This window comes from Oncorhynchus mykiss, chromosome 9 (genome assembly GCF_057628025.1).
Source record: "Oncorhynchus mykiss isolate SJ-2025 chromosome 9, ASM5762802v1, whole genome shotgun sequence".
Lineage (NCBI taxonomy): Eukaryota > Metazoa > Chordata > Actinopteri > Salmoniformes > Salmonidae > Oncorhynchus > Oncorhynchus mykiss.
The window spans coordinates 61,954,280-61,979,659 of NC_143030.1; the positions used below are offsets into that span (position 1 = coordinate 61,954,280).

At 40.1% G+C, this 25,380-nt stretch overlaps 1 protein-coding gene and 1 pseudogene across 25 annotated transcripts; both read left to right on the forward strand.

The window, feature by feature from the left end:
• The first annotated feature begins 11 nt into the window (after positions 1 to 11).
• On the forward strand, positions 12 to 18,913 carry LOC110532441 (forkhead box protein P1-B). 24 transcript variants are annotated; one of them, XM_090184868.1, is made up of 16 exons: positions 12 to 180; positions 6,397 to 6,557; positions 11,217 to 11,339; positions 11,561 to 11,650; positions 11,788 to 11,914; positions 12,100 to 12,241; positions 12,345 to 12,452; positions 12,589 to 12,676; positions 12,790 to 12,873; positions 13,045 to 13,264; positions 13,398 to 13,456; positions 13,569 to 13,670; positions 13,826 to 13,953; positions 14,329 to 14,386; positions 17,852 to 17,934; positions 18,034 to 18,913. In XM_090184868.1, exons 2-16 carry the CDS (start codon positions 6,411 to 6,413, stop codon positions 18,188 to 18,190), a joined length of 1,716 nt encoding a protein of 571 aa, XP_090040994.1. In that variant the 5' UTR covers positions 12 to 180; positions 6,397 to 6,410; the 3' UTR covers positions 18,191 to 18,913. The 24 variants fall into 24 exon arrangements, with proteins under 24 accessions (XP_090040994.1, XP_090040997.1, XP_090040986.1 ...); XM_090184871.1 differs by having other exon boundaries at positions 17,855 to 17,934; XM_090184860.1 differs by having other exon boundaries at positions 24 to 180; positions 13,383 to 13,456.
• Positions 18,914 to 19,825: 912 nt separating this feature from the next.
• LOC149981287 (uncharacterized) lies at positions 19,826 to 24,265 on the forward strand (annotated as a pseudogene). The gene is made up of 3 exons (XR_016483361.1): positions 19,826 to 19,969; positions 23,456 to 23,701; positions 23,853 to 24,265. The product of XR_016483361.1 is annotated as an uncharacterized LOC149981287 (transcript).
• Positions 24,266 to 25,380: the final 1,115 nt, after the last annotated feature.

Sequence of the window (25,380 nt, forward strand, 5' to 3'; positions counted from 1 at the left end):
GTTTGTTTTTTAATCAGGTGGCTGTGATGTCATCAAATGCACAGTCCAGTGTCAACTGTTTATCTATCTGTGTTTGCTAACGGTGGTTGCTGAGTGAGTGTATTTCAATCGCTTCTTATCTTGCTCAACAAGACGTGCCAAATAGCTAGCTAGTAGCTCAGGCTACACATTGATGCCCCGGTAAGTAAATGGTAGAATGCTGTTATTGGATAGCTGATGCTATTTATTCATCTCGTTAACTAGCCTAGTCAGCTACTAGCCAACATAGGCGGTAAACAACCACACCAACCCGTTGTTTAGCTAAATAACATTCACGTTGTACAACAACGACGAAGTGGCTTTTAACAGCGAGTTAACTAACCAATATGTTTGATGTTCTCTTGGATAGCTAGCTAAGGTTAACGAAAGGCAAGTTACCGAACAACATTGGCAATCTACGACTGCTAGCTGTTCGCTACATTTACTTGCTAGCTAACGTTAGCTTTAATACCAAATATGTATTTATAAATAAACCAAGATAGCCCACAGCCATACGTTAAAAATGGGAAGAAATGAGTCATAGTGGACAGAACAATAAAGGAGTTGGGCAGAGTCAAGCAACTATTAGTGAGTTCCTATTGGCGCGTTCTAGCATATATTTGCATATTTCCGTTAGGGACCGCCTACTCTGAAGTGCGCGTGTGCAATAACTCGATTCGCCTTTGCACTCCTCAGCAACGCATTTTTTATTTTTTTTTTACTTTAGCAAAGGGTCAAGTTTACATACTGTTTGTAACATTATAGTTTTGGCAACAGAAAACGATTGAGTTCAAAAGTTTCAATTAAACAATGTGCAGAATTTCGGCCCAAATCCATCTTGTTCCCTATTCTATCACTGCTGGCAACTAGCCTTCCTCTCACTACCAAATTTGGTAGTAAGTGGAACCGCCAAGCGGACGCTTCACATCTATACATCCGGTGTTTTATCCTGTTCGTTGTTCTGTGTTAATACTAGCTAGCTAACGTTAGCTAGAAAAGTACATTTCCATGGTCCGTAGTTATGTTGTAGATATTTTGCCGTCTTTAGCTAGATAACGTTAGCTAAAACAATGCATTTCCCAGTGGTGGAAAAAGTACTACAATTGTCATACTTGAGTAAAAGTAAAGATACCTTAATAGAAAATGACTCAAGTAAAAGTGAAATTTACCCAGTAAATTACAAATTGAGTAAAAGTCTAAAAGTATTTGGTTTTACATATACTTAAGTATCAAAAGTAAAAGTATAAATTATTTCAAATTCCTTATATTAAGCAAACCAGACGGCACAATAATATTATTTTTAAATGTATGGATAGCCAAGGGCACACTAACACTCAGACATCATTTAAAAACAGCATTTGTGTTTAGTGAGTCTACCAGATCATAGGCAGTAGGGATAACCAGGGATGTTCTCTTGATAAGTGTGTGAATTGGACCATTTTCCTATCCTACTATTCATTCAAAATGTTAAGAGTACTTTTGGGTGTCATGGAAAATGTATGGAGTAAAAAGTAGAATAAAATTATTTACAAATGTAGTGAAGTTGCCTAGTTTAATAAAGGTACCAAAAGTAAAAGTTGTCAATATAAATAGTAAAGTACAGCTACCCCCAAAAACAACTTGAGTAGCACTTGAAATAATTTTTACTTAAGTACACCACTGGCATTTCCTTTTTTCTCGCTGTGAAATGCCCGCAATGCCCCATTTCAACAACACCAGCTAAGAACTTGTAGCCTCTTAAGACCAATTGACTGTCCCTCTTCTGTTCCCATGTGTTTGTCTGATTCATGGATGGATGTGGCCCCCGTAAACTGGATGAATGTGGCCCCCACACATACTATACCCATAGCGTCTTGTGCCAAACCCGGAGTTTACTTATAACAACTGCAAATAGTTTTCAGTTGGGCAGGTGTATGTCTGGCAGGTGTGCTGTCATTAAAGCATTCACATTAGATGTAATGCGCTGAAACGTTATCACCCCATGCTGTTTTGTATATTTTTGCATGGTTTCCAATGTAGTTATTTAGGCTAGAAGTTGCTACAGGATATGTGATTCTCCATACCCTTTACAGGTTTGCTAATGGAAAGCCTCGCACAAGGAATTTTAACTAACCTGTTATTAATGATATTTTCTTAATTCTCAATTCTATGGAGAAAAAAATATATCTTAGAAATGTTCATGTCCAGTTGCAGGTGGTTCTACAAAAAACAGCAACAACTCAGAAAGATATTAAATCCACATTTTGCACCTAGTGATGAGTTCCCTTGTCATTTTAATTCCAGAGATCTTGCATTTCCCAACATCTTTACAGGAACTTGTTGTATTTTTCATTTTCATTTTCATTGTTGGACATAAGACTGTAAAAAACATCAAGTGATTTTAATTGAAGAAATCTGTTCCCAAGTATTCCCACGGATAATAGAGAGACACGACGTGATCGTATTCAAATGTAAGCAAGATTTGAAATGATTATGTTTTAGTCAAACTTTTTATCTGTTTGTGCTTCTTGCGGTCAATTTGTAATTATTTGTAATTATGTTCCGTCCCCCCAACCATCCACTCCACTCAAGAAGAATTAGCTCCACGACTGAATCTAATTGATGATCCCTGGCATACAGCATATTATGATCATGTAGGGACCAGTCAACCTGGCTGACAGAACAGATGCTTAATGTTATACTGCTGCTCAAGCTGATCCATTATAGAGTTTGATGGCTTTGAGTGGATATTCTTTTCAGAATAACTATCCTGTGGTGTCTCTCCCACAGCAACAAAGAAGATGATGATATAGGCCTAGTCTAGCATCATCCACCTTGTTTATGAAAATGGCAATAAAACTAAACTTCCTGCGGGTCAGCTATGCAAATGTTCAATGAAAACATTTGATTGAATTTCACATTTGCTTATTTCTATTTGCATTATCCGGTAATTGTTCCCCAGAGTGGTAAACTTAGCATGCAAGTGATTGATTAACACACATTCACTTATAAAGGATAGCCTTACAGTATGTAGGGCCCTATAATATCCACGTTGCAGAGAATGCGGACAGAATCACGGATTCCAGACATTAAAATGTAATTCAACAATATTCAAAAAAGTTTTGAACTTTGTAGGAAATCAACTAAATGTATTGAACTTATTTGACAATTCATTAATTTGCCCAAATTAATAATGTCATGAACAAAATGCATCAGTGATTTTTATTTTACTGCAACTTTCTGAAACGTGTGTGGGGGAGTGCGCATGTCTACACTTTGTGTAACTGTTAGCAATTATGCTAATGATTACCTTCTGGTAAAGATGGAAAGGCTTTTCCGAAAACCTTCTCAATTAGCCTGTTAGAATGATACCATGATTATATGCATCAATCCACAGGCCATTTGCTTAACAAACTCTGCAATCACATGAGCACTACAGAAACATCACTAACCAAAGGTCTCTTGCTGGTGCACGCTTGTATTAAAGGTTAACTACACCCAAAAATAAAAATGTCTTCTATTTTTCCCAGACTTCCAAAGTGGTCACCTGATGTGGTTTAAACATTGTTGTGGACTTAAAACATCCAATGTTGTTTTTCCCACGCCTATGATTTTATAGTGCCCTACTAATGCTTTGGTGCAGGCATACAATGCCTTTTGTTTGTGGCTCTGAATTATAGTTTTGACTAAAAAGAGTGACAACTCCCAATGGAAACACAGGGGAAATGTTGATCCCCAAAAAGTAGCAAGGAGCTGAACATTAGACAATGCAATGTGCATTCAATAAAATTAACAGAATGTAGGTATTCATTGTGTATGCCTGGACAGACAGGAATTGCAGTGGGCATATGGTTTGCCCTTGTTCTATTTGCAGAGTGTTCGTGTTTATGCAAACAGGCGTACTCCTGCATTTTAAACCACAGCACCTGTTCATGTGTTCACAGTCCACATAGGCTACACACTTCTTACGCTACTGCTTTGAACTCAGTTGAACACCTACAGTGCTGTGCCTTTTCTGCCAAGGTAAGGATGGTGTACTATTGTAAAGATGTGCATAACAGTTGATTTGATATTTTGGCTAGAACCCCAAACTCTTGTTGATGATTGTTCTACTAATTTGACCTTTCTATAGTTTGCTTTGTTATAATTCTTAATGTGATTTTTCTTTCTCATTGATCTGTATTACAGATCTGTGGTAGGCTAGGCTTTATCTAAGAGTCAGGATTGAAATGCATTGTTGCATTGTGGTATAGACTAGGCCTATATTTTCGGTCCTGACTGTTGAAGTAGGTATTCAGAAGATTCCCCTCTACCCTAAAAACCTAATGTTTGTGTTGCTTGTCTGCTTTGCTAGCAGCACTGGATCCGACATTGGGAATGTTGAAGGGCATTAGGATGAAACACTGTTTTGTGTGCAAATACACCCTTGGCTGCTGTAGCCTAAAATAAACAGGAATCAGTTTTGCTGTGGAATGAAAAGGCCAGTAGGTACTGAAGTCAGACTTGATAGGCAATGCAATATTGTATCTAACAGTAGGTTAGCCTATGTTTCAGCTTGCTCCAGAAGTCGATAAGTCATAAATACATACATTTGATGAATCTACGTTTTCAGCTGAGGGGACATTTGCTGTTTATTTTAGCTGTGTTGCATTTGAGTCGAACGCTTCCCTAACTGTACACACGACCCTCCCTTTAATGCGGTATTGTGCTACCTGCCAGATCTGTTTATCGCACCACCTGGTTAATGTTAAATTGCTCCAGAAGGACGACATGTTTACTCATAAACACCGAACCAGGGTCCCTTTGTTTACCGTAGCCATGGCAGCAATCAGCTACTCAACAAATATCTCCGGTTTATGTTGACAAGAGGGAAACTGTTGCCTTGATTAGTTAAAGCAGAGTAACATCTTGTCTTTCTCTGATCTGCAACAATATTGAAGATGTTTCTAAGATTGTCTTCAGTAAGAAACCGCATGTGGGCATTTCCATGTAAAAGGAACCATGAGCACTAATGTGAAGTTTGTAGGAGCATGTTAAATGAAAGCCTTCTATAAATTATAGTTAGACATTATTTGCCTTCTTTAAATGTAAGAAACATTGCCTTGTGCCTTGTAATTCTGTTACCAAAACTCCATATCTTTTAAGTTATTTTCTAATTTCTCTCCCTTATGAGAGAGGATAAGGAACATTCACAGAAATAACAAGTAAAGGTAGACCTACCAATTAGTTAGTTTTTATTTGTTTATGAATTATTAAGTGATTAAAACACATAATTCTGTTACCAAATCAATCACGTAATTACTGCAATTGAATTGGCTACAATTGGAAATCCTATTCACAAACCACAGCTGGGTCACCTGCTACTGTCCTTCCTTCCACTGGCATACTGTTCAGCTCATACCTTTTGTCTGGTGGTCAAAGCAAGACTGAAAACAGTCTGGTTATGTCTGTCTGTCTGTCTGTCTGTCTTTCAGTTAATGTCACCTCTTCTGATTCTTTCTACCAACTACCCACTTTCCATTTAGTGTAACAAGCATCCTCACCCACTGACCATCGACCGATGGAAGTTGAAATTTGGTCAGTCCGCCCTGGCCGGACCAAATCTGAACCTTTCATAAGCTTCTATATTTCACAGGTTTGGACAAAACAGTACAGAAAAGTAGAGCACACTAGAGTGGAGTACAATATAATGTACTGAACATACCTACAGCACTCTACTGTGCTGTACTGTGGCGTCTAAACTTGTAAAACGAAGACGTCTGATTGTTTCAGATGTGGTCTTGTTACAATAATAGCTAGTGTGAAGCATTATACCCAAATATGCAAAATAAGGATATTGCATATTTCTACTTTTATGTACCTATTCAGGATACATCACCATGAAGAGAATGATATTCATGTCCATAATTATGCATTTCTGTATAGTACAGGTCAGGATGTAATTCCATTACCGGATGTAAATCCACTTCCCCTACTGTAGTTCAGTAACCAAAATATATTTTCAAACTCAAGGTGTCATGTAGCTGACACCCCATTCTTTCTGCAGACCTCTTTGAATCTTATTTCAGAGCTGATATTTAAGCATTTTTGGAGAATGTGGTTGAACAAAACAACTGAGGGAGATTTTAACGTAATTCTGTTACCAAACTTTGCATCTACACAGTTTGTTCAGTAAATGTGTTTTTGTGAAATTTCTGTGTAAATTGTTCAAAGTAGTCCATGTGCATGTAGTTATATGGGCAATCTGAATTCAAGCTTAATTCCGTTATCGTGGAATTGCCCATGTGCATATGTAATTGTTCCAACAAAAAAAATGTAGCCTAAAATCAGTATTGTGGAAAGTCACTGTGGATTTACATGAGGTTTACAGCGGCTCTCTTGTTCTTGTTCTGTTCTCAGGTCAGTGAGTCCAGATGCATGAGTCTGGGTCAGAACAGACAGCCTGCACCAGTCCAGCCAATCAGACGGAGAATGGGGACAGTGCTGAGAAGGATGATTGTCTGAGTGCTAAGCCACTAACTCCAGAGGGTTCTGGGGCTGACAGTCAGCAGCAAAACCAGGTTACCAAACGTATTTTATAAAGTGTGCCACATGCTTACTTTCCACAACTAAAGCATATGGGTTCTCAAATTGTCACATTTAGCATCTTTCTTTGTTTGTATGATAGGTAGGATATCTCTCACTGAACTTTGAGCCAACTGTAGTGCTGCAGACAGAGACTGCTGAGATACTTTGTGATTGGTGGAGAAGGATAGATCTGTGTTATTGGTTAGTTTTGTTTATGCACACAAGCACTTTGTCAGACTGCCAGACAGTGTAATGTTGTGCTCGGCTTACTGCTCTGTCTTTCTCCACCCTGCGTCTCTAACTGCCAAAGACGACCACTGTAAATGGAGTTGGTCAGGTTTGTCAGCTTTATTATTGTATTTTGGTCAGCTAGCCTATTTCTACATGTAGATAGATAACGCTCTATGTTTACTGGTATATACATTGGTAGAATTTGCTGGATGAAAAGGACTACGTTAAAGTGAAACACTGGTCATCTGTGTAAACTAAGGACCAAGATAGTAATTGTGACTGTGTTAGTTAAAGTGAATTTGCATGTGTCTCTACTACCTAACATATTTATAATGTTATTCTACTGTATAATCAAAGGTAATTGACTTAAATCATATGAAAATGTCCTTATCTCAGTTCAGGGAGAGATTAAGTATAAGGGTCTGTTATATGAAAAGGGATGATATTTTCTGGGTTTCAGAAAAGGGATGTGCAACATTAGTCATAGAGCACATACCTCTCTTTGAGGACTAGCCCAGTGTTTACATTGTCCTTCATGGGTATGTGGGTTTCTGTCACATCAACAATAATAATAACAAAAGATGTTTGGGCTGGTCTGCCCTGACGTCATGGAAACAAGGATTAGGTGCAGGATTAGGTTTTGCTGATGTTGTGCATACAAAAGATGAGCCTTTCCCATACCATATACAGTGACTAACTGGCCCTATCTGGCTCTCTGAAGTTTTTTTTCTTCTGTACTGCAGACTTTAAGTCCAGCTGATGCAATTATTTTACCTTCTGCTTTAAGTCATGTAAGCCATGAGTTTATCCTCAGTATCTGCTCCAGGGTATAGGTCTATAAGGATCTTGATGAGCATCAGAGCATGTTTAGTCCATGTGGGAAAGGGCCATCTCCTTGGCAATCCACTGTTATTGTTAGCCTAGAGTGTATGTGACATCCTCCAGCAGTTTGTTTACTGGATCCCAAACAGAGCCAGCCTTAGTGGGAATTGTTTGTTTGTGGTTCAGACCTTAATTAAGGCCCTATTCCCACTAGGAGATATGAAGAAGACTCTAAGGAGCGGGGTGGCGAAAGAGAATTCAACTTTTCAATTCACATTACATCCTTGCCTTACCTTTCGTTGTGGCTTGCCACATGACAATCTTGCTCCGTAGTTCAAATTGACCGTAAATATCACAGCCACTAGCCAGAAAGCACAAACTATTCAACATTGACAAAAGTTTCTTCTAAAACATATTACACTGTTGAATAATGCACCCAAACCATATTACACTGCAACAATTCACAAGCATGTATGTGCAGTCAATTTAAATGGTTTATTTTCTCGTCTGTAGGCTACACTCAAAATATTTTTAGCTTCAAGACAAAAGCACAGAGTTACTGTTAACAAAATGTCTTCATCAAGTAACGTTAGCATATCAAAAATGAATGATTTAACCCTCTCATATTATTATAAAGTACAGTAGGCCTACATTACAACATCACAACAAACCAGGCTTCATTTTGAACAATATCATGAAGATACAGTGCCTTGCGAAAGTATTCGGCCCACTTGAACTTTGCGACCTTTTGCCACATTTCAGACTTCAAACATAAAGATATGAAACTGTATTTTTTTTGTGAAGAATCAACAACAAGTGGGACACAATCATGAAGTGGAACGACATTTATTGGATATTTCAAACTTTTTTAACAAATCAAAAACTGAAGAATTGGGCGTGCAAAATTATTCAGCCCCTTTACTTTCAGTGCAGCAAACTCTCTCCAGAAGTTCAGTGAGGATCTCTGAATGATCCAATGTTGACCTAAATGACTAATGATGATAAATACAATCCACCTGTGTGTAATCAAGTCTCCGTATAAATGCACCTGCACTGTGATAGTCTCAGAGGTCCGTTAAAAGCGCAGAGAGCATCAGGAAGAACAAGGAACACACCAGGCAGGTCCGAGATACTGTTGTGAAGAAGTTCAAAGCCGGATTTGGATACAAAAATATTTCCCAAGCTTTAAACCTCCCAAGGAGCACTGTGCAAGCGATAATATTGAAATGGAAGGAGTATCAGACCACTGCAAATCTACCAAGAACTGGCCGTCCCTCTAAACTTTCAGCTCATACAAGGAGAAGACTGATCAGAGATGCAGCCAAGAGGCCCATGATCACTCTGGATGAACTGCGGAGATCTACAGCTGAGGTGGGAGACTCTGTCCATAGGACAACAATCAGTCGTATATTGCACAAATCTGGCCTTTATGGAAGAGTGGCAAGAAGAAAGCCATTTCTTAAAGATATCCATAAAAAGTGTTGTTTAAAGTTTGCCACAAGCCACCTGGGAGACACACCAAACATGTGGAAGAAGGTGCTCTGGTCAGATGAAACCAAAATTGAACTTTTTGTCAACAATGCAAAACGTTATGTTTGGCGTAAAAGCAACACAGCTGAACACACCATCCCCACTGTCAAACATGGTGGTGGCAGCATCATGGTTTGGGACTGGGACGGAGATTTTGTCTTCCAATAAGACAATGATCCAAAACATAAAGCAAAATCTACAATTGAATGGTTCAAAAATAAACATATCCAGGTGTTAGAATGGAGAAGTCAAAGTCCAGACCTGAATCCAATCGAGAATCTGTGGAAAGAACTGAAAACTGCTGTTCACAAATGCTCTCCATCCAACCTCACTGAGCTCGAGCTGTTTTCACCACGACAAGCTGTTTTATATGGAAGTCTATACCCGCCACCAAATTTGTTTAGTAAAAAGACTGATGATTTGTCAACGTGCACAATTAGTCTGTGCTTCAGTCTGACCAACTACAGCCTACTGACGACAACCACAGCTGAAGGTAGCCAGAGAAGCCTATGCGCTCTGATCCCATCTGGGCTTGGCCAGGGGAAACGTAATGTCATGTTTTTATAGCCTAAAATAGGCCCATTTATTTGTTCTGAGAAAGTGATTTTATATTCACACTTCAGGTGGCAAGGCAACCTACACTATATATACAAAAGTATATGGACATCCCTTCAAAATAGTGGATTCGGCTATTTCAGCCACACCCGTTGCTGACAGGTTTATAAAATCGAGCACACAGCTATGCAATCTCCATAGTCCAACATTGACTGTAGAATGGCCTTACTGAAGAGCTCAGTGACTTTCAACTTTCATAGGATGTCACCTTTAAGTGCTGTTATTGTGAAGTGGAAACGTCTAGGAGCAACAACGGCTCAGTCGCAAAGTGGTAGGCCACACAAGCTCATAGAACAGGATCTCCGAGTGCCCATGATTTTGGAATGAGATGTTCGACGAGCAGGTGTCCACATACTTTTGGTTATGTAGTGTAGGTCTTTTTAATCCAAAATGATTGACTGGAATGAATCAATCAATACAATAGTGATGACATGCTATATGAGTTCTACACGATACAACCAGCCATACAGAGAGCTCAGCCCTGTTCGTTTTTGTCAAATTTTTAAACCATATGACTTAATAAATCTGGTCCCATCATAGCCCATATAAAACAGTTTATGAATGTTTTTTGATATTTTTTTCTAGCTGATTTATGTCATACACTACAACTAGGGTCCAGAGTTGGTCAGATTAGCCTACTATCAGATCAAGAATAACTCTGGGCCCCAGGAACCCCCAAGTTCCTGCAAGTACGCAAGTTTACATTTGAATATTATGTCTATCCGATGATATTTTTACAAAAAGTATTGTAAGTGTGAGGCTCTAAAATGCAATGCAGTTCTGTTTTTGCAAAACTTGCCATGCATCCCTGGCTTTGTATTCATTTAGTATCTATACTAAACAAAAATATAAACGAAACATGCAACAATTTCAAAGATTTTACTGAGTTACATTTCATATACAGAAATCAGTCAATTGAAATAAATAAATTGGACCTTAATCTATGGATTTCACATGACTGGGCAGGGGTGAGGGCATAGGCCCACCCAATGTGTAATGACCATGCTGTTTTAATCAGCTTCTTGATATCCCTCACCTGTCAGGTGGATGGATTATCTTGGCAAAGGAGAAATGCTCACTAACAGGGATGTAAACACATGTGTGCACCAAATTTGAGAGAAATAATATTTTTGTGTGTATGGAACATTTATGGGATTTTTTTTATTTCTGCTCATGACGCATTGGACCAACACTTTACACGTTGCATTTATATTTTTGTGCAGTGAATTTATTTGGCTTTAATTATTATGTTTACTGTAAACATCCCCAGAGCTGTGGGTGTTAGGCAGAAAGGGAGGGGTAATTGCTGGATGCCTAGCAAAGGTTGTTCATATGTTTTGGTTTTAAAATGTAAAAAAAAAACACTTCAATGGTGTTGTTGGCATTTTGTTTTTCTGTAATTTTCCGGCATGGCTATGTCTAATCTGTGCTCATCTGTATTTGTGTGTTGGCAGGTTACAGTTTCAGTGTCTATGATGACCCCTCCGGTGGAGACTCAGCAGACACAGCAGCAGGTCCTCAACCCACAGCAGATCCAGGCCCTGCTCCAGCAGCAGAAAGCACTCATGTTACACCAGGTAACTACATCATATTCACCACACAAATCTACATGTAAATGCTTTATTGTGTTCTGTTTCACAATTGTAATATTAGCAGGAATTTTTGTTAATTTCTCTGTACGTCACCTATTTTTCATGTGGATCTTCCAGTGAGATGCTGATGGCTTGAACGTGACCACTGTATTTCCTCATGACCTTCCATTAACTCAAGGTGTTTTTTCCTTCTTTTTTTTCTACAGCAACACATACAGGATCTCTGCCAGAAACAGCAGGACCAGTTCAACGCCCAGCTCCTACAGCAGAAGCATGCTGAGAAGTCAGGCCAAGAGGTAGGCCGACATACTTATTTTTTGTCATACGTCTGTATTTTGCTGTCATCTAAATGTTCCAAAGCGCTATATAAAATCAATGTATTATTATAGTATTGCTGAGGCCTCATGTGTATCTCTTCCCCACTCCCCTACAGCAGCTAGCTGCTCAGCACATGGCCATCCAGCAGCAGCTCCTGCAGGTCCAACAGCAGCACCTCCTTAGCCTCCAGAGACAGGGTCTCCTGTCTGTCCTGCCCTCCATGAGCCCCTCTGCAGCTCAGGGTAAGTGTCTACCCCCTCAGCCCCAACCCTAATCTAACATACCTTCCCCCATCAAGTATATGCCCCATGCTTTGTTTGTTGTTGCTGTCCTCCTCCATGGCTGCAAGGCAGCTACATTTGTTTTGGTTGTTTTTGGGCAAAAATATTATAGTTATTTGGCTGAATTACTTATGTATTTCTCCTAGGTTTAATGAAAGGGTGTGAGAATGGCACCAGCCTGCTCTCTGGTGGTGAGAATCCAGCTACTCTTCAGAAGAACCTGCTCCACAGTCAGCATTCCACCACCAATGGGAATCATCCATCACAGATCCTAAAGAAGAAAGACAGGTGATTAGTCATTTCGGAACAGTGTTTATTCATTCTCATCTGTCCAACCTCTTCCTGAAGTGTTACATTGATGATATATATATATATGTATGTCTCTCTGCAGTGTGCCTGTGGATAATCACACACAAAACACTCACCCTCTCTATGGACACGGCATGTGCAAATGGTCTGGCTGTGAGGCTGTCTTTGGAGACATTCAAGTTTTTCTCAAGTGAGTTTCTCCTCATCTATTCAATCTCTCAGAGAGACAAATTAAGGTCAATCTCTCTTACTATAATAGTAACACTGGGTTCTAGTGGCTTCTTCAGTGTTTTCTTGTTTTATAATAGAATGTGTTTTCCCCCCAGGCATCTAAACAGTGAACATACACTGGATGACAAGAGTACAGCACAGTGTAGAGTGCAGATGCAGGTTGTTCAGCAGCTAGAACTGCAGGTACACAGTAGACAAGACATTTGTTTAAATAAAGCCCATTCATTGTACAGTACCTTCTCACTGTAATCAACTTCACATGACATCTTTGTTGTTTTATCTTCTCCTCAATGAAGTTGAAAAAAGACAAAGAGCGTCTGCAAGCCATGATGTCTCACCTCAAATCCTCTGATCAAAAGTCCAAACCAGCAACCCCAACGGTAAGTCTCTGGAGTATTAAAGTGGGCATGTCTTAAATTCAAATCATGTTACTAACAGAGTAAGACGAGAATTAGCCACAATGGTAAAATAATCACCCTTCAAGTTTGCATTCCCTACAGCTGTGTTCTCTGTATTGCGTTTTAAATTCATCTTTACTTTTTATTTTCTAGGGGAATCTTGTGCCCAATGTCTCCTTCTCCCAGGTGACATTTCCCAAGGTGCTTCCTTCCATGACCTTGTCTCAAAATGCCACTGCTCCTTCTACACCCCTGACACCACCCCCAACCTCCTCCTCTATCCTCCCTCCCCACACCCTGCTCACTGTGAGCCCTGGAAGGAGATGGTACTCAGACAGCAAGACCATGAAATACAGCAAGACCATGAATCAAGGTGAGTTAGCAGAGTGATGCTGAACCTAATGAGGGTAGTAGGGTACATTTTTTTGATGCCTGTGGTAGTTTATCTACTTGAATGGCTTCAATCATTGATTTTAATAAAACACATTTAGTTAATTCCTTAACAGATATTGTTCAGAATAAAGAAGCTAGACCGCCATTTACATATGCAGCCCTAATAAGACAGGTAAGAAATCTTTTATTTTATTTCACCCTGGTTTACCCTCCGATGACTAAATGTTAGCTATTCGTAAGGAGTGAGTCTATTGTTTGCTAATTGAATGTTTGCATTTTTCCAGGCAATATTTGAATCCCCCTATAAGCAGCTGACACTAAATGAAATCTACAATTGGTTCACGCGAACATTTTCCTATTTTAGACGCAACGCCGCAACATGGAAGGTATTTCGTTGTCTATTTAAAGGGTAATTTACATGTATATGAATACCCTTGTCCTACGTTTAGTTGCCATGCCATATTCATTACGTTTTTTTAAGAATGTTACATGGTATTAGATCAACTTGTATGGAATAATGTTCTTCTTTCTGACTCTGCAGAATGCAGTGAGACACAACCTCAGCCTCCACAAGTGTTTTGTGAGAGTGGAGAATGTAAAAGGAGCTGTGTGGACAGTTGATGAGATGGAGTTCCAGAGGAGAAGGCCCCAGAAGCCTGCTGGTGAAGGGTATGTTTAACATGCTCGGTATCTCCAGTAAAGCTCCATGTATGTCTCTGTTTCTCAACATGTTAAACCTGCATTTTTGTTGGTATTATACTAATACAAACCATGTAACTAAGTTTGGGCATGATCAGATTTTTCTCTAGAAAACCTGCAGAGCAATGTGCACATTGAGCTCACAGAAAAATCCAAACTAAATGGAATTCATATAATTGAATCGAACATCGGTCAATCAGTTGTTTAAAAAATATAAAATAACTGATATTTCGGTTATTTGCTCAGCACTAGTAACTAAAATAAAAGTGTCTTGTGAGGATATGTTGTCCCTCTATTTTCCAGTGTGTGTTGAATAGATGAACATGTGTTTATTTGTAACTGCAGGTCTCTCAAGAGGGAGAACACTGACCATGGTCACTGCTCAGCTTTCCTTACTCCTAAGGTAAATGCTCTTTTGACAACTTTGAGTGCTAAACCCAGGACCGGCGTTAGGGGGCCTGGCCACATACTGTACCTCCTTTCCCGTCCAAATAAAATATTGAAATCTTGATAATTCATTGGGCCGAGAAGCGTGCCGACAGAAAGACTCATTCATCTCAGATAAGCATCAGAGTGAAACAGTTCCTCTCTGTCTCAGTATGTGTAGACTGTGTATCTGATGCTGTCTGGACAAAAACAATATGGCATGTCATACTATTTCTGTCCAGACAGCGTCAGATAGATGGTCTACATATAGTCAGACAGAGGAGTGCTGTTTCGCTTGCTCGGATGCTTTCTCCGGTGAGAGTTTCAGCAGAAAGGAAGAGGTGACACGAGGGCTCACTCTCGCCACAAACTCTGTCCAGAATAAGCCCAATGATATTCTGTCAGGCTTTCAAGAGCAGCTGTGATTACCTTTAATATTGATCAGCTTTAATATTGCAGATTGTAGCTTCCATCAATGTAATTGTCTGCATCATTTCCAATCGCTCATATATACAGTTTAAGTCGGAAGTTTACATACACTTAGGTTGGAGTCATTAAAACTAGTTTTTCAACCACCACAAATGTCTTGTTAACAAACTATAGTTTTGGCAAGTCGGTTAGGACATCTACTTTGTGCATGACACAAGTAATTTTTCCAACAATTGTTTACAGACAGAATATTTCACTTATAATTCACTGTATCACAATTCCAGTGGGTCAGAAGTTGACATACACTAAGTACCTTTAAACAGCTTGGAAAATTCCAGAAAATGATGTCATGGCTTCTGATAGGGTAATTGACATAATTTGAGTCAATTGGAGGTGTACCTGTGGATGTATTTCAAGGCCTACCTTCAAACTCCTTGACATCATGGGAAAATCCAAAGAAATCAGTCAAGATCTCAGAAAAAATTTGTAGACCTTCTCAAGTCTGGTTCATCCTTGGGAGCATTTTCCAAACGCCTGAAGGTACCACATTCATCTGTACAAACAATATTACTTAAGTTTAAACACCATGGGACCACGGAGCCGCCATACCGCTCAGGAAGGAGACGCGTTCTGTCTCCTAGAGATGAACGTACTTTGATGCGAAAAGTGCAAATCAATCCTAGAACAACAGCAAAGGACCTTGTGAAGATGCTGGAGGAAACAGGAACAAAAGTATATATATCCACAGTAAAACAAGTCCTATATCGACATAACCTGAAAGGCCGCCATTAAAAAGCCAGACTACGGTTTGCAACTGCACATAGGGACAAAGATTGTACTTTTTGGAGAAATGTCCTCTGGTCTGATGAAACAAAAATAGAACTGTTTGGCCATAATGACCATCGTTATGTTTGGAGGAAAAAGGGGGAGGCTTGTAAGCTGAAGAACACCATCCCAACCGTGAATCATGGGGGTGGCAGCATCACGTTGTGGGGGTGCTTTGCTGCAGGAGCCTCTGGTGCACTTCAGAAAATAGATGGCATCATGAGGCAGAAAAATTATGTGGATATATTGAAGCAACATCTCAAGACATCAGTCAGGAAGTTAAAGCTTGGTCGCAAAGGGGTCTTCCAAATGGACAATGACCCCAAGCATACTTCCAAAGTTGTGGCAAAATGACTTAAGGACAACAAAGTCAAGGTATTGGAGTGGCCGTCATAAAGCCCTGAACTCAATCCTATAGAAAATTTGTGGGCAGAACTGAAAAAGCGTGTGCGAGCAAGGCCTACAAACCTGACTCCGTTTCATCAGCTCTGTCAGGAGGAATGGGCCAAAATTCACCCAACTTATTGTGGGAAGCTTGTAGAAGGCTCCCCAAAACGTTTGACCCAAGTTCAACAATTTTAAAGGCAATGCTACCAAATACTAATTTAGTGTATGTAAACTTCTTACACACTGGGAATGTGATGAAATAAATAAAAGCTGAAATAAATCATTCTCTCGACTATTATTCTGACATTTCACATTCTTAAAATAAGTGGTGATCCTAACTGACCTAAAACAGGGGATTTTTACTAGGATTAAATGTCAGGAATTGTGAAAAACTGAGTTTAAATGTATTTGGCTAAGGTGTAACTTCTGACTTCAACTGTATGTCACCAGTAGGTCTAGTGAATATACCGTCAATCCCTGTCATTTGGTTACATACATTTCTGTTAATGCATGTAATAATTTGTCGTTTACTATTCTCATTCTGAGTGGAAACATTATTAGCAGGTTGTGAACTCTGCAACACAAGTTTAGGTTTATTTCATAACCATAATTTAAGAGTTTTGTAAACTTTTTCATTGTCTTTTATTTGGAGTGCTTCATGTGAGCAATGAGCATGTCTGGTTTCTCTGTCCTGATAACGGTGAGGGAGCACGCGCCTGAGCACGCTAGTAGTAGGCCTACTTGGCCTGCTGTGTGCAAATGTAGGAAAGTGCCCATTTGATTTCTGATTGTCTTAACTCACCACGTCCACTACTAATAATAAACTGAGCTTCTCAGTAAACATTTTTTTTTTTACCTCACACTGTAAGGCTACGAAGCCTACAGCCATTGCAAATGATAGTAGTTCCTCACAGTATTTGAAAAATCTTTCCAACACTCCTGGCCTCGATAATCATCAAGCCTCGGTGTGAAAGAGCAAATATATCATGATCTGGTGACCCCATATATTCAGTGGAAACGTCATTAAAAAAAACTGCTGTCTGTACGGTGCTCACTGGTACTGGAAACACTGAGGGCCCGGAATAGGCTTATTAAATAGAAAGGGAGGCATACAGGTGGAGTAGAGATGACAATTCAAGTTCTTTCAATCGCATTCATCAGGATGTTTTTATTTGTCGGCTTTAGGTTTATCTATTTTACTTGGTTGACGATGGAAATTGTAGCCCTACTGCTGCATTGGCCTATAGGCTAGTTCCATGCACTAATTTCTTTAGCCGCCAATGGGCCACGGTGTATCAATGTGTCCATATGGCAGAGGCTGGTGTTCTTGCATTAGTTGAATTTTAACTTTTCGATTTTTATCATTTTAATTAAGATTTTTATGATTAACCACATGACAATGATTTTGAGAAATGAAAACGTTATCAAAATTAAACTGTTTCGTGAAAATGTGCATACCGTATATACAAATAATCATAACTAGCATGCAGATAGTTTAAAAATGGTATGATAAATTGTTAGCTTCCTCAAACTTGAAACTCACGAGCTGCCTATGGTCTTTAACACCCATGAAAAAAATGTATTTGCAAGCGTGTGCGTGCACACATGGGAGGTCCCCTAAATATATATATTTATTAAAGGTGCCCCGCCTATGGAAATCAAATGCCCGTCCAACTTATTTGTTCTGGCACCGGCCCTTGATAAACCTTCGGCGTGTCTTTTCAGGCTGAATGGCTAGAGAGTAGTATACCTCCATTCAACCCAGCCTCTATAGGAGCTCCCTTTATGTTCTCTGTTCTAGCAGGAGGAGATGAATGCAGCTCTCTGGTATGGGAATGGATCCTACAGTGACAGCAGTGAAGAGCAGTACCCAATTCACCCTCTGTGAGTTCTATCACCATTCAAAACTAGATTTGATAGAGGAGAAATGTTTCATAATTCATTATAAGTACATTTCTTCCTTATCATTACTTTTCTTCTCAGCGTGAAAGAAGAGCTAATGGATGAGGAGGCATATGAGAATGTGCCCCATGACTGTTCAGAGACTGAGAGCTCTGATGAGCACAGCTCAGATGTGGACCAAGATGGCGGTAGCCCAGAGAGACCCAACCTGCATTTGGCCCATGTGCCTTCGCAGTGAAAGGGACTGTTTTCAAACCTGTCACTCTCCACTGCAAGACTCCCACATTGGACAACTATGAAATATACCAAATTAATATAGAACTGCTTCATATCAAGTGGAAAAACACACATTTTCTGCTGAGGAAATAAATTACTATTTTATTTATTGAGGATATTTTGTCCTCGCTGTTGTATTGGGTTTTATCCACCTAGAGCTCACATTGAAGACGAGCTGATGGCGGAACCTTTGTAACACCCCTTGTCCTCAAATAATGCATCCCTATCGGCTTATTGTGAGGCTGTACAACCAATGACAAAGCCCTATGGGGAGCTGGCTCAGTGACGCAGACATATTTTTACATTTTCTTTCAAGAATGTGTATATCAATAACCAGAGCATTGGCAATATTTATATTCATGAAGATGAATCTTTGTTTTCTCCTCCTAATTAATTTTTATATGAGAGTACCAGACAACCACCAGATTGTAACAAGTTGTTTTGTTTGACATGATATCCTTGAGAATTGGTTACTTTTAAAAGGGAGCTGTACACTGCCAAAAATATGATTTATGTGTAACCGATCTGTTGGGATATTATTATTTATGTAGCCTAATAATCGTATTTTTCCCCCCACTATCCCAAACATGGCTTTTTGGACTTATTTAGTGTTGTATCATACATTGCCATAGTTGTGCACTAAATGCTGTCTCTAATACATTCCATATAAAAGGTGTGTGGTGAATGTCTGGTTTGAAGCATTCATTATTGTGTTTATGTGCAGGTTTTGAGTTATGACCGGAGTTTGTTTTAACAGTGTGGTAATGGCCATACTTCAGTGGTCAATATAATGTGGATATCTAATGGATGGCAGGCAATGGGAAGAAGACGTTGTTTGGCAGGAGAATGTTCTACTGTAAATATAGTCCCTTCATTCAGTTCAGACCACATCATCATCAACCAGCCTGGATGTGTGCACACTGCATAGAGATGAGTAGGTAACCTATAGTGGCATCTATATAGGCTCATACCGTGATAACCTATCTGACTGAGGTCGTCAGAGTGATAAAATATACTTACAATTGACCAAAACTCATCCTGCCAAAACTTTTTACGCTGTCTGGTTGGCTATGGCTCGGATCCAGATGGGGGTGTGTCCTGTCCTGCCCGTTTACAGAGCACTGCGATCCAAGCTGCACTTCATCCACACGAGGATCCAGCAGCTTTACAAGGATTGGATGGTTCTGTCCCTTTGTGGACAATAAATATTTTTTTTGTTAGCCTTTGTGAAGTTTTGTTTCAGGGAAAGTCAATTTGATTTATAATTAAGAATAAGTATCTTACCATAAATATGCATATGTGAAAGGAATGGGATATGATCTGCAAATATTATATAGGCGCATAGGTTATATTATTCGGTTGCATGGGCATGTGGTAATCTTATCAAACATTTTTAATAACTGAATCTTTAGAGAAAAAGCTTTGTTTTTAAAAATGGGTTATCTTCTATTTTTCTGGTTAGGGTCATCTTTGTATTTACTGGTTAATGGTCGAGCCAAGTATCATAGTGGGGAATTAATTTCCATTGCAAGAGTGCTTAAGCAAATGTGGTCCCATTCTACCTTGACTGCTGCAGACTTGTATTCTGTAGGGGAGAGTGGGGTAAGTTGAGCCAAAATGTTAGTTGAGCCACCCCTTGTTTCTAAGAATCCATACATGAAATTAATTGTGTCACCAAATATTTAGGAAGAGTTCATCATTTCCTGGAGTCTGTGAAGGAAGAAACTACATGGAAAAAGTGGTAAGTAATTTGGGTTAAAAAAAATATTTTTCACAAAGGCAAATTCATTTGTGTTCTAGGTTTCATGATGCTTGTACAGTATCTAAACTAAAGTAGATCGTTTTAAGATTGTTTTATACATCATTTGGGGTCTCTAAGCTACAATATAAGGTCCTAAAGCTAGCATGAAAGTGCATCCTTGTAGCGGTGTGGACTAATGTAGTCAAAATTGTATAAAACCCCCTTAGATATTAATTTAGTGTCCTTTAAATTTAATTAGATCTACAATGACATTTTATTGATCTACCAGAATTTTAATTTAGAGATTCTGGTAAACTCTTTGTTCCTTTCATGTGTTCTACCAATTATTATTGAATTATTCACCATGGCAACCACTTGTTAGTATAAAAACTAAACGTATTTCTCAGTTGGCTTTCGTGGAGATTGGACCATTTCCATTTGCAGGGATATTTGTCAGTTTTTGACCAAATAGCACGTTTGCTCTGTTTCATCATTAAACTCCTAGACTGGGCTTCTGTGTCTGTCATCACCCTTTTACCAGAGTGCTGTCCGTTATTCGTTTACTCCTAGTGGCCTATCCACACATTAGAGAGCACCAGACTCTGTTTTAAAAATATTTACCTTGGGGTAAGTTGAGCCCAATGGCCACCATACCCCAAACAAATGACACTGAACAAAAATATAAACGCAACATGTAAAGTGTTGGTCCCTTGTCCCTCATGAACTGAAATAAAAGATCCCAGAATGTTCCATGCGCTCAAAAAGCTTATTTATCTCAAATTGTGTGTACAAATGTATTTAGATCCCTGTTAGTGAGCGTTTCTCCTTTGCCAAGATAATCTATCCACCTGACAGGTGTGGTATATCAAGAAGCTGATTAAAAGGTTTGATCATTACACAGGTGCACCTTGTGCTGGGGACAATGACAGGCCACTCTAAAATATGCAGTTTTGTCACACAACACAATGCCACGGATGTCTCAAGTTTTGACGACGCATGCAATTGGCATGCTGACTGCAGGAATGTCCACCAGAGCTGTTGCCACATAATTTAATGTTCATTTCTCTACCATAAGCTGTCGTTTTAGAGAATTTGGCAGTATGTCCAACCAGCCTTACGACCGCAGGGCGAGCGGTTTGCTGATGTCATTGTTATGAACTGAGTGCCACATTCTGGCGGTGGGGATACGGTATGGGCAGGCGTAAGCTACGGGCGACGAACACAATTGGATTTTATTGATGGCATTTTCAATGCACAGAGATACTGTGACGAGATCCTGAGGCCCATTGTCGAACCATCAATCTGCCGCCATCACCTCACGTTTCCACATGACAATGCACGGCCCCATGTCACAAGGATCTTTGCACAATTTCTGGAAACTGAAAGTGTCCCAGTTCTTCCATGGCCTACATACTCACCAGACATGTCACCCGTTCAGCATGTTTTAACTGTATGTAAATTGCCTTAGTATTGCTGGACCCCAACAAGAGTAGTAGTTGCCCTGGCAATAAAATACAAATACAGAGTGAGGAGTAACTGAGTGCAAACTACAGGAGAAAGGTGGAGAATTGGGTCGCAGTACATATCCTTCCAAACTGTGTCCCATTCAGTAAATGAGGGCTTGCACTGACACGACGAGTCTGATAGTGGTACGAACCAACAAACAGAGTTCAGTCTGTTGCAAGTGAACTGGGCATGGAACAGACAGACTGGTGCACAGTCTCAGGAGGGATGGTTGTCAGCTGCTAAAATGTATCATTTACATGTTGTCTTTTTCATGTGGAACAAATTGAAGGATTTATCACATCTAGTCATAAGCATGTCAAAATGATGATCTTGCTGAACAGCAGTGTAAAAAAGGGCAGAATACCTCTGTTTCCAAATCTTAGGAAACAATACATTATTTAATACTTTTGATTAGTGTTCATTTAAACTATATTTGTTATTTTAAAACAGGGCCTATTTCAATCTTATGAGATGCATCATTTCCTGTTGACTAAATGTGGGTCAGCAGTGTTTTTTGTAGAGCGGTGACTTATTTACTGGAAGACAGAATCTCTTTCTATTTTGGGTGCAGCTGCCATTTCAGCTTGTGGTTCTGTAGGTGTACAGTAGACCAGGATACTGGAAGAGCTGTTTAACACTTTACATTTTGTCTGTACACTTATACTTTGCATCCCAACTACTGTTCTTGTTGATGGTGTACTTTTCATAAAATTGTTTTCATTATTAAAGATTTGAGATGTTAAGTATTTATAGACAAGCCTGGCAAAAATAGTAAAGCTTTATAAATCCATGGGTTGTAACTGATGGCAATTCTGTTACCATTCAGACGTGCCACTCTCTGACTGTTGTTGTGATCACTTACCATTTCTGCTGGCTCCTCAGCATCCAGAGCATCTCAATATGTCCTGGACAGTGGTCAGCTCCAATGTGTTCACCTACAGAGTGATCCAATGCCACAACCTGCTGGATGATGGGAACGACCCACTGCTGTGTGGTCATATAGAGGACCAGGAGGAGCTCAAGGCCATCAGAAGCAACACCAAGCGCATCAACGGCTTCATTGTCATTGATGAGACAGTCAATCAGCTATATGGCTCCCAGGTCACCAGGTACTTTGATGCCAGAAATGTTCTCTATAGGATCCTCTCACTGCCCACTACAGAGGAGAACAGGTCCATTAATGTTCTCTATAGGATCCTCCCACTGCCCACTACAGAGGAGAACAGGTCCATTAAATGTTCTCTATAGGATCCTCCCACTGCCCACTACAGAGGAGAACAGGTCCATTAAATGTTCTCTATAGGATCCTCCCACTGCCCACTACAGAGGAGAACAAGTCCATGGAGCACGTGACCAGGATTCTGGAGGAGGTCCACAAGTTTGGCATAGACAGGTGCTCTGAGCCCCTCATTGCTATTGGAGCAGGGGTGTGCCTGGATGTGGTGGGCCAAGCTATTTTTTTATACCGGAGAACAACCCCCTATATCCGTGTCCCAACCACCCTGCTCTTCTACATTGATGCCAGTGTGGGGGCTAAAACTGGAGTCAACTTTGTCAATGGAAAGAACAAGCTAGGGAGTTACATCCCCAGTCGCAATGTTTTTAGACTGTTCCTCGCAGGCAGGTTTCTATTGGGATGGCAGAAATGTTGAAGGTACTCATCACAATATGTATGTGGGTTGAATATGTGTCAGCATTACAAACTGAGCATATCATCTTTCTAAAACGACTGAACACTGTTCTGTGCATTTCGAGACCTATCTGGACAACGGGACAAGCATCACTTAACAGCAAGATGTGGTTGTATTTGTCTGCTCTCTATTACATGTCTATTACACTCTTTACTAATCACCATTACTAATGAACAAACACTTTTTACAAGCCTAAACCACCCCATTGGTAGTGTCTTACTTACATTGTGTTTCCAAACTCTGTATGGAGCTAATAAATCAGCTATGTCCATCATCCTTTGTGTTCTAGGTGGCCCTGATGATACACAGGGGCCTGTTTGAACTCCTAGAGACTGAAGGTGGGGACTTGCTGGACTCCAGCTTCCAGTCCTGTGACCAGAAGACCAGTGGCTGCTGTGACATGGAGGATGTTGCCACTACATCCCCACAGATTGCCATAGAAACCATGCTAGAGGAGTTGGCTCCCAACCTGTGGGAAGATGACCTGGACAGACTGGTGGACTTTGGCCACCTAGTCAGCCCTGAGCTACGAATGGTAAAACGTTTATCACTGAGTTAATATGGAAGGGATATGAAAGGATGGAGAAAACGGCATCAGGGAAGGTATGAATGCTCAGATATATTTTTGACAAGTGAAGAGACAATTTGGCAAATATGCATGCAGTATAACTTGACCTTCTTTGCAGAAAGTGCTGACTGTGCTGCTCCACGGGGAGGCGTGAACATCGACATGTCCTTCATGGTGTACGTGGCCCACCAGAAAGGGTTCCAGACGGAAGAGGAGAAGGCCCGGATCAGCCGCTGCATGATGGAGCTGGAGCTGCCTGTGTGGCACCAGGACTGCACTCTGGCCCTGGTGCAGGAGTCTTTAAACACTCTGCAGGGTCCCTGAGGATGCCTGTGCTGTGCAGGTCTGGACATCTTTCCTTTAAAGGGGAAAGATATGTACCCATTGATTATTGAAGAATATAATGTATAAATGCCTCATGAGCTAAGTTCAACTGTCTTACCCCATCAGAACCCAAAATATAAGCTTGTTTTACTCCTATTTTTGTAAACAAAATAAATGTAAACAAACAGCCTCAAAACATGGTTATATCAGTAATTGTAATGTCATCGATGGTCTGTCCTTGCAACAATAGCTTCCTCTTTGAATTTGAGAGTGGTTACATTTCTCCCACCCCATCCCTCAGCTTTTTACCAAAATAGGGGTGGGGAGCCCACTTTGTTATTGTCTCAACTGCTGATTGACGCTTTAAGAACATCATCGAACTGCTTTTTTAAATCAGAACATTCCTAGACATTCCATACAGTATGAGTTTTGGAATTTCCAAAACAAGTAAATGTATCCGATGGGGATGTGTGAAACTCAATTCTCAGCCTGAAGTGTTCCTACTTTTGTCACAGAATAGCTAGCTTTTTGCGTGGCCGGACTGATAAGACGCTTCGGGAGGACAGTCAAGTGTGCTAGCAAGACAGAGGTCCTGGGTTCAAGCCTCTGTGTGAGCTGAATCAGTAGGAAGTGGTGCTCGCTAAGCAAGCAACGTGACATCCGTTACAGATGGTGCCGCGACCTGGATCTGCAGTTGCGCTCAGCTCAACACTGGGGTCTCTGTGGAGTAAGTTTGAGGGATGAATGTAGCATATGGGGATGTGTGAAACTCACTCTTCGGTCTGAAGTGTCCCCACTTGTGTCCCGAATAGCTCGCTTTCCCTAGCTTTCCCTGTGGAGCGACTGGTATTACGCTTCGGTGGGGCAGTTAAAAGGCAGAGGTCCTGTGTTTGAGCGAATTAGGAGGAAGTTGTTCTCGCTAAGCAAGCAATGTTACAGTACGTCCGCTACACAAGCACATTTACTGTACAGTCTCATCTCTACAGAAATCTTCCATGACATCGGTGATGACATTCTGTGTCAGGCTTTCAAGAGCAGCTGTGATTACCTTTTGATATTGATCAGCTTTAATATTGCAGATATATTGTAGCTTTCATCAATATAATTGTCTGCATCATTTCCAATCTCCCATAAAAATTTTTGTAACTATATATATATACACAGTTGAAGTCGGAAGTTTACGTACACTTAGGTTGGAGTCATTAAAACTTGTTTTTCAACCACTCCACAAATTTCTTGTTAACAAACTATAGTTTTGGCAAGTTGGTTAGGACATCTACTTTATGCATGACACAAGTCATTTTTCCAACAATTGTTTACAG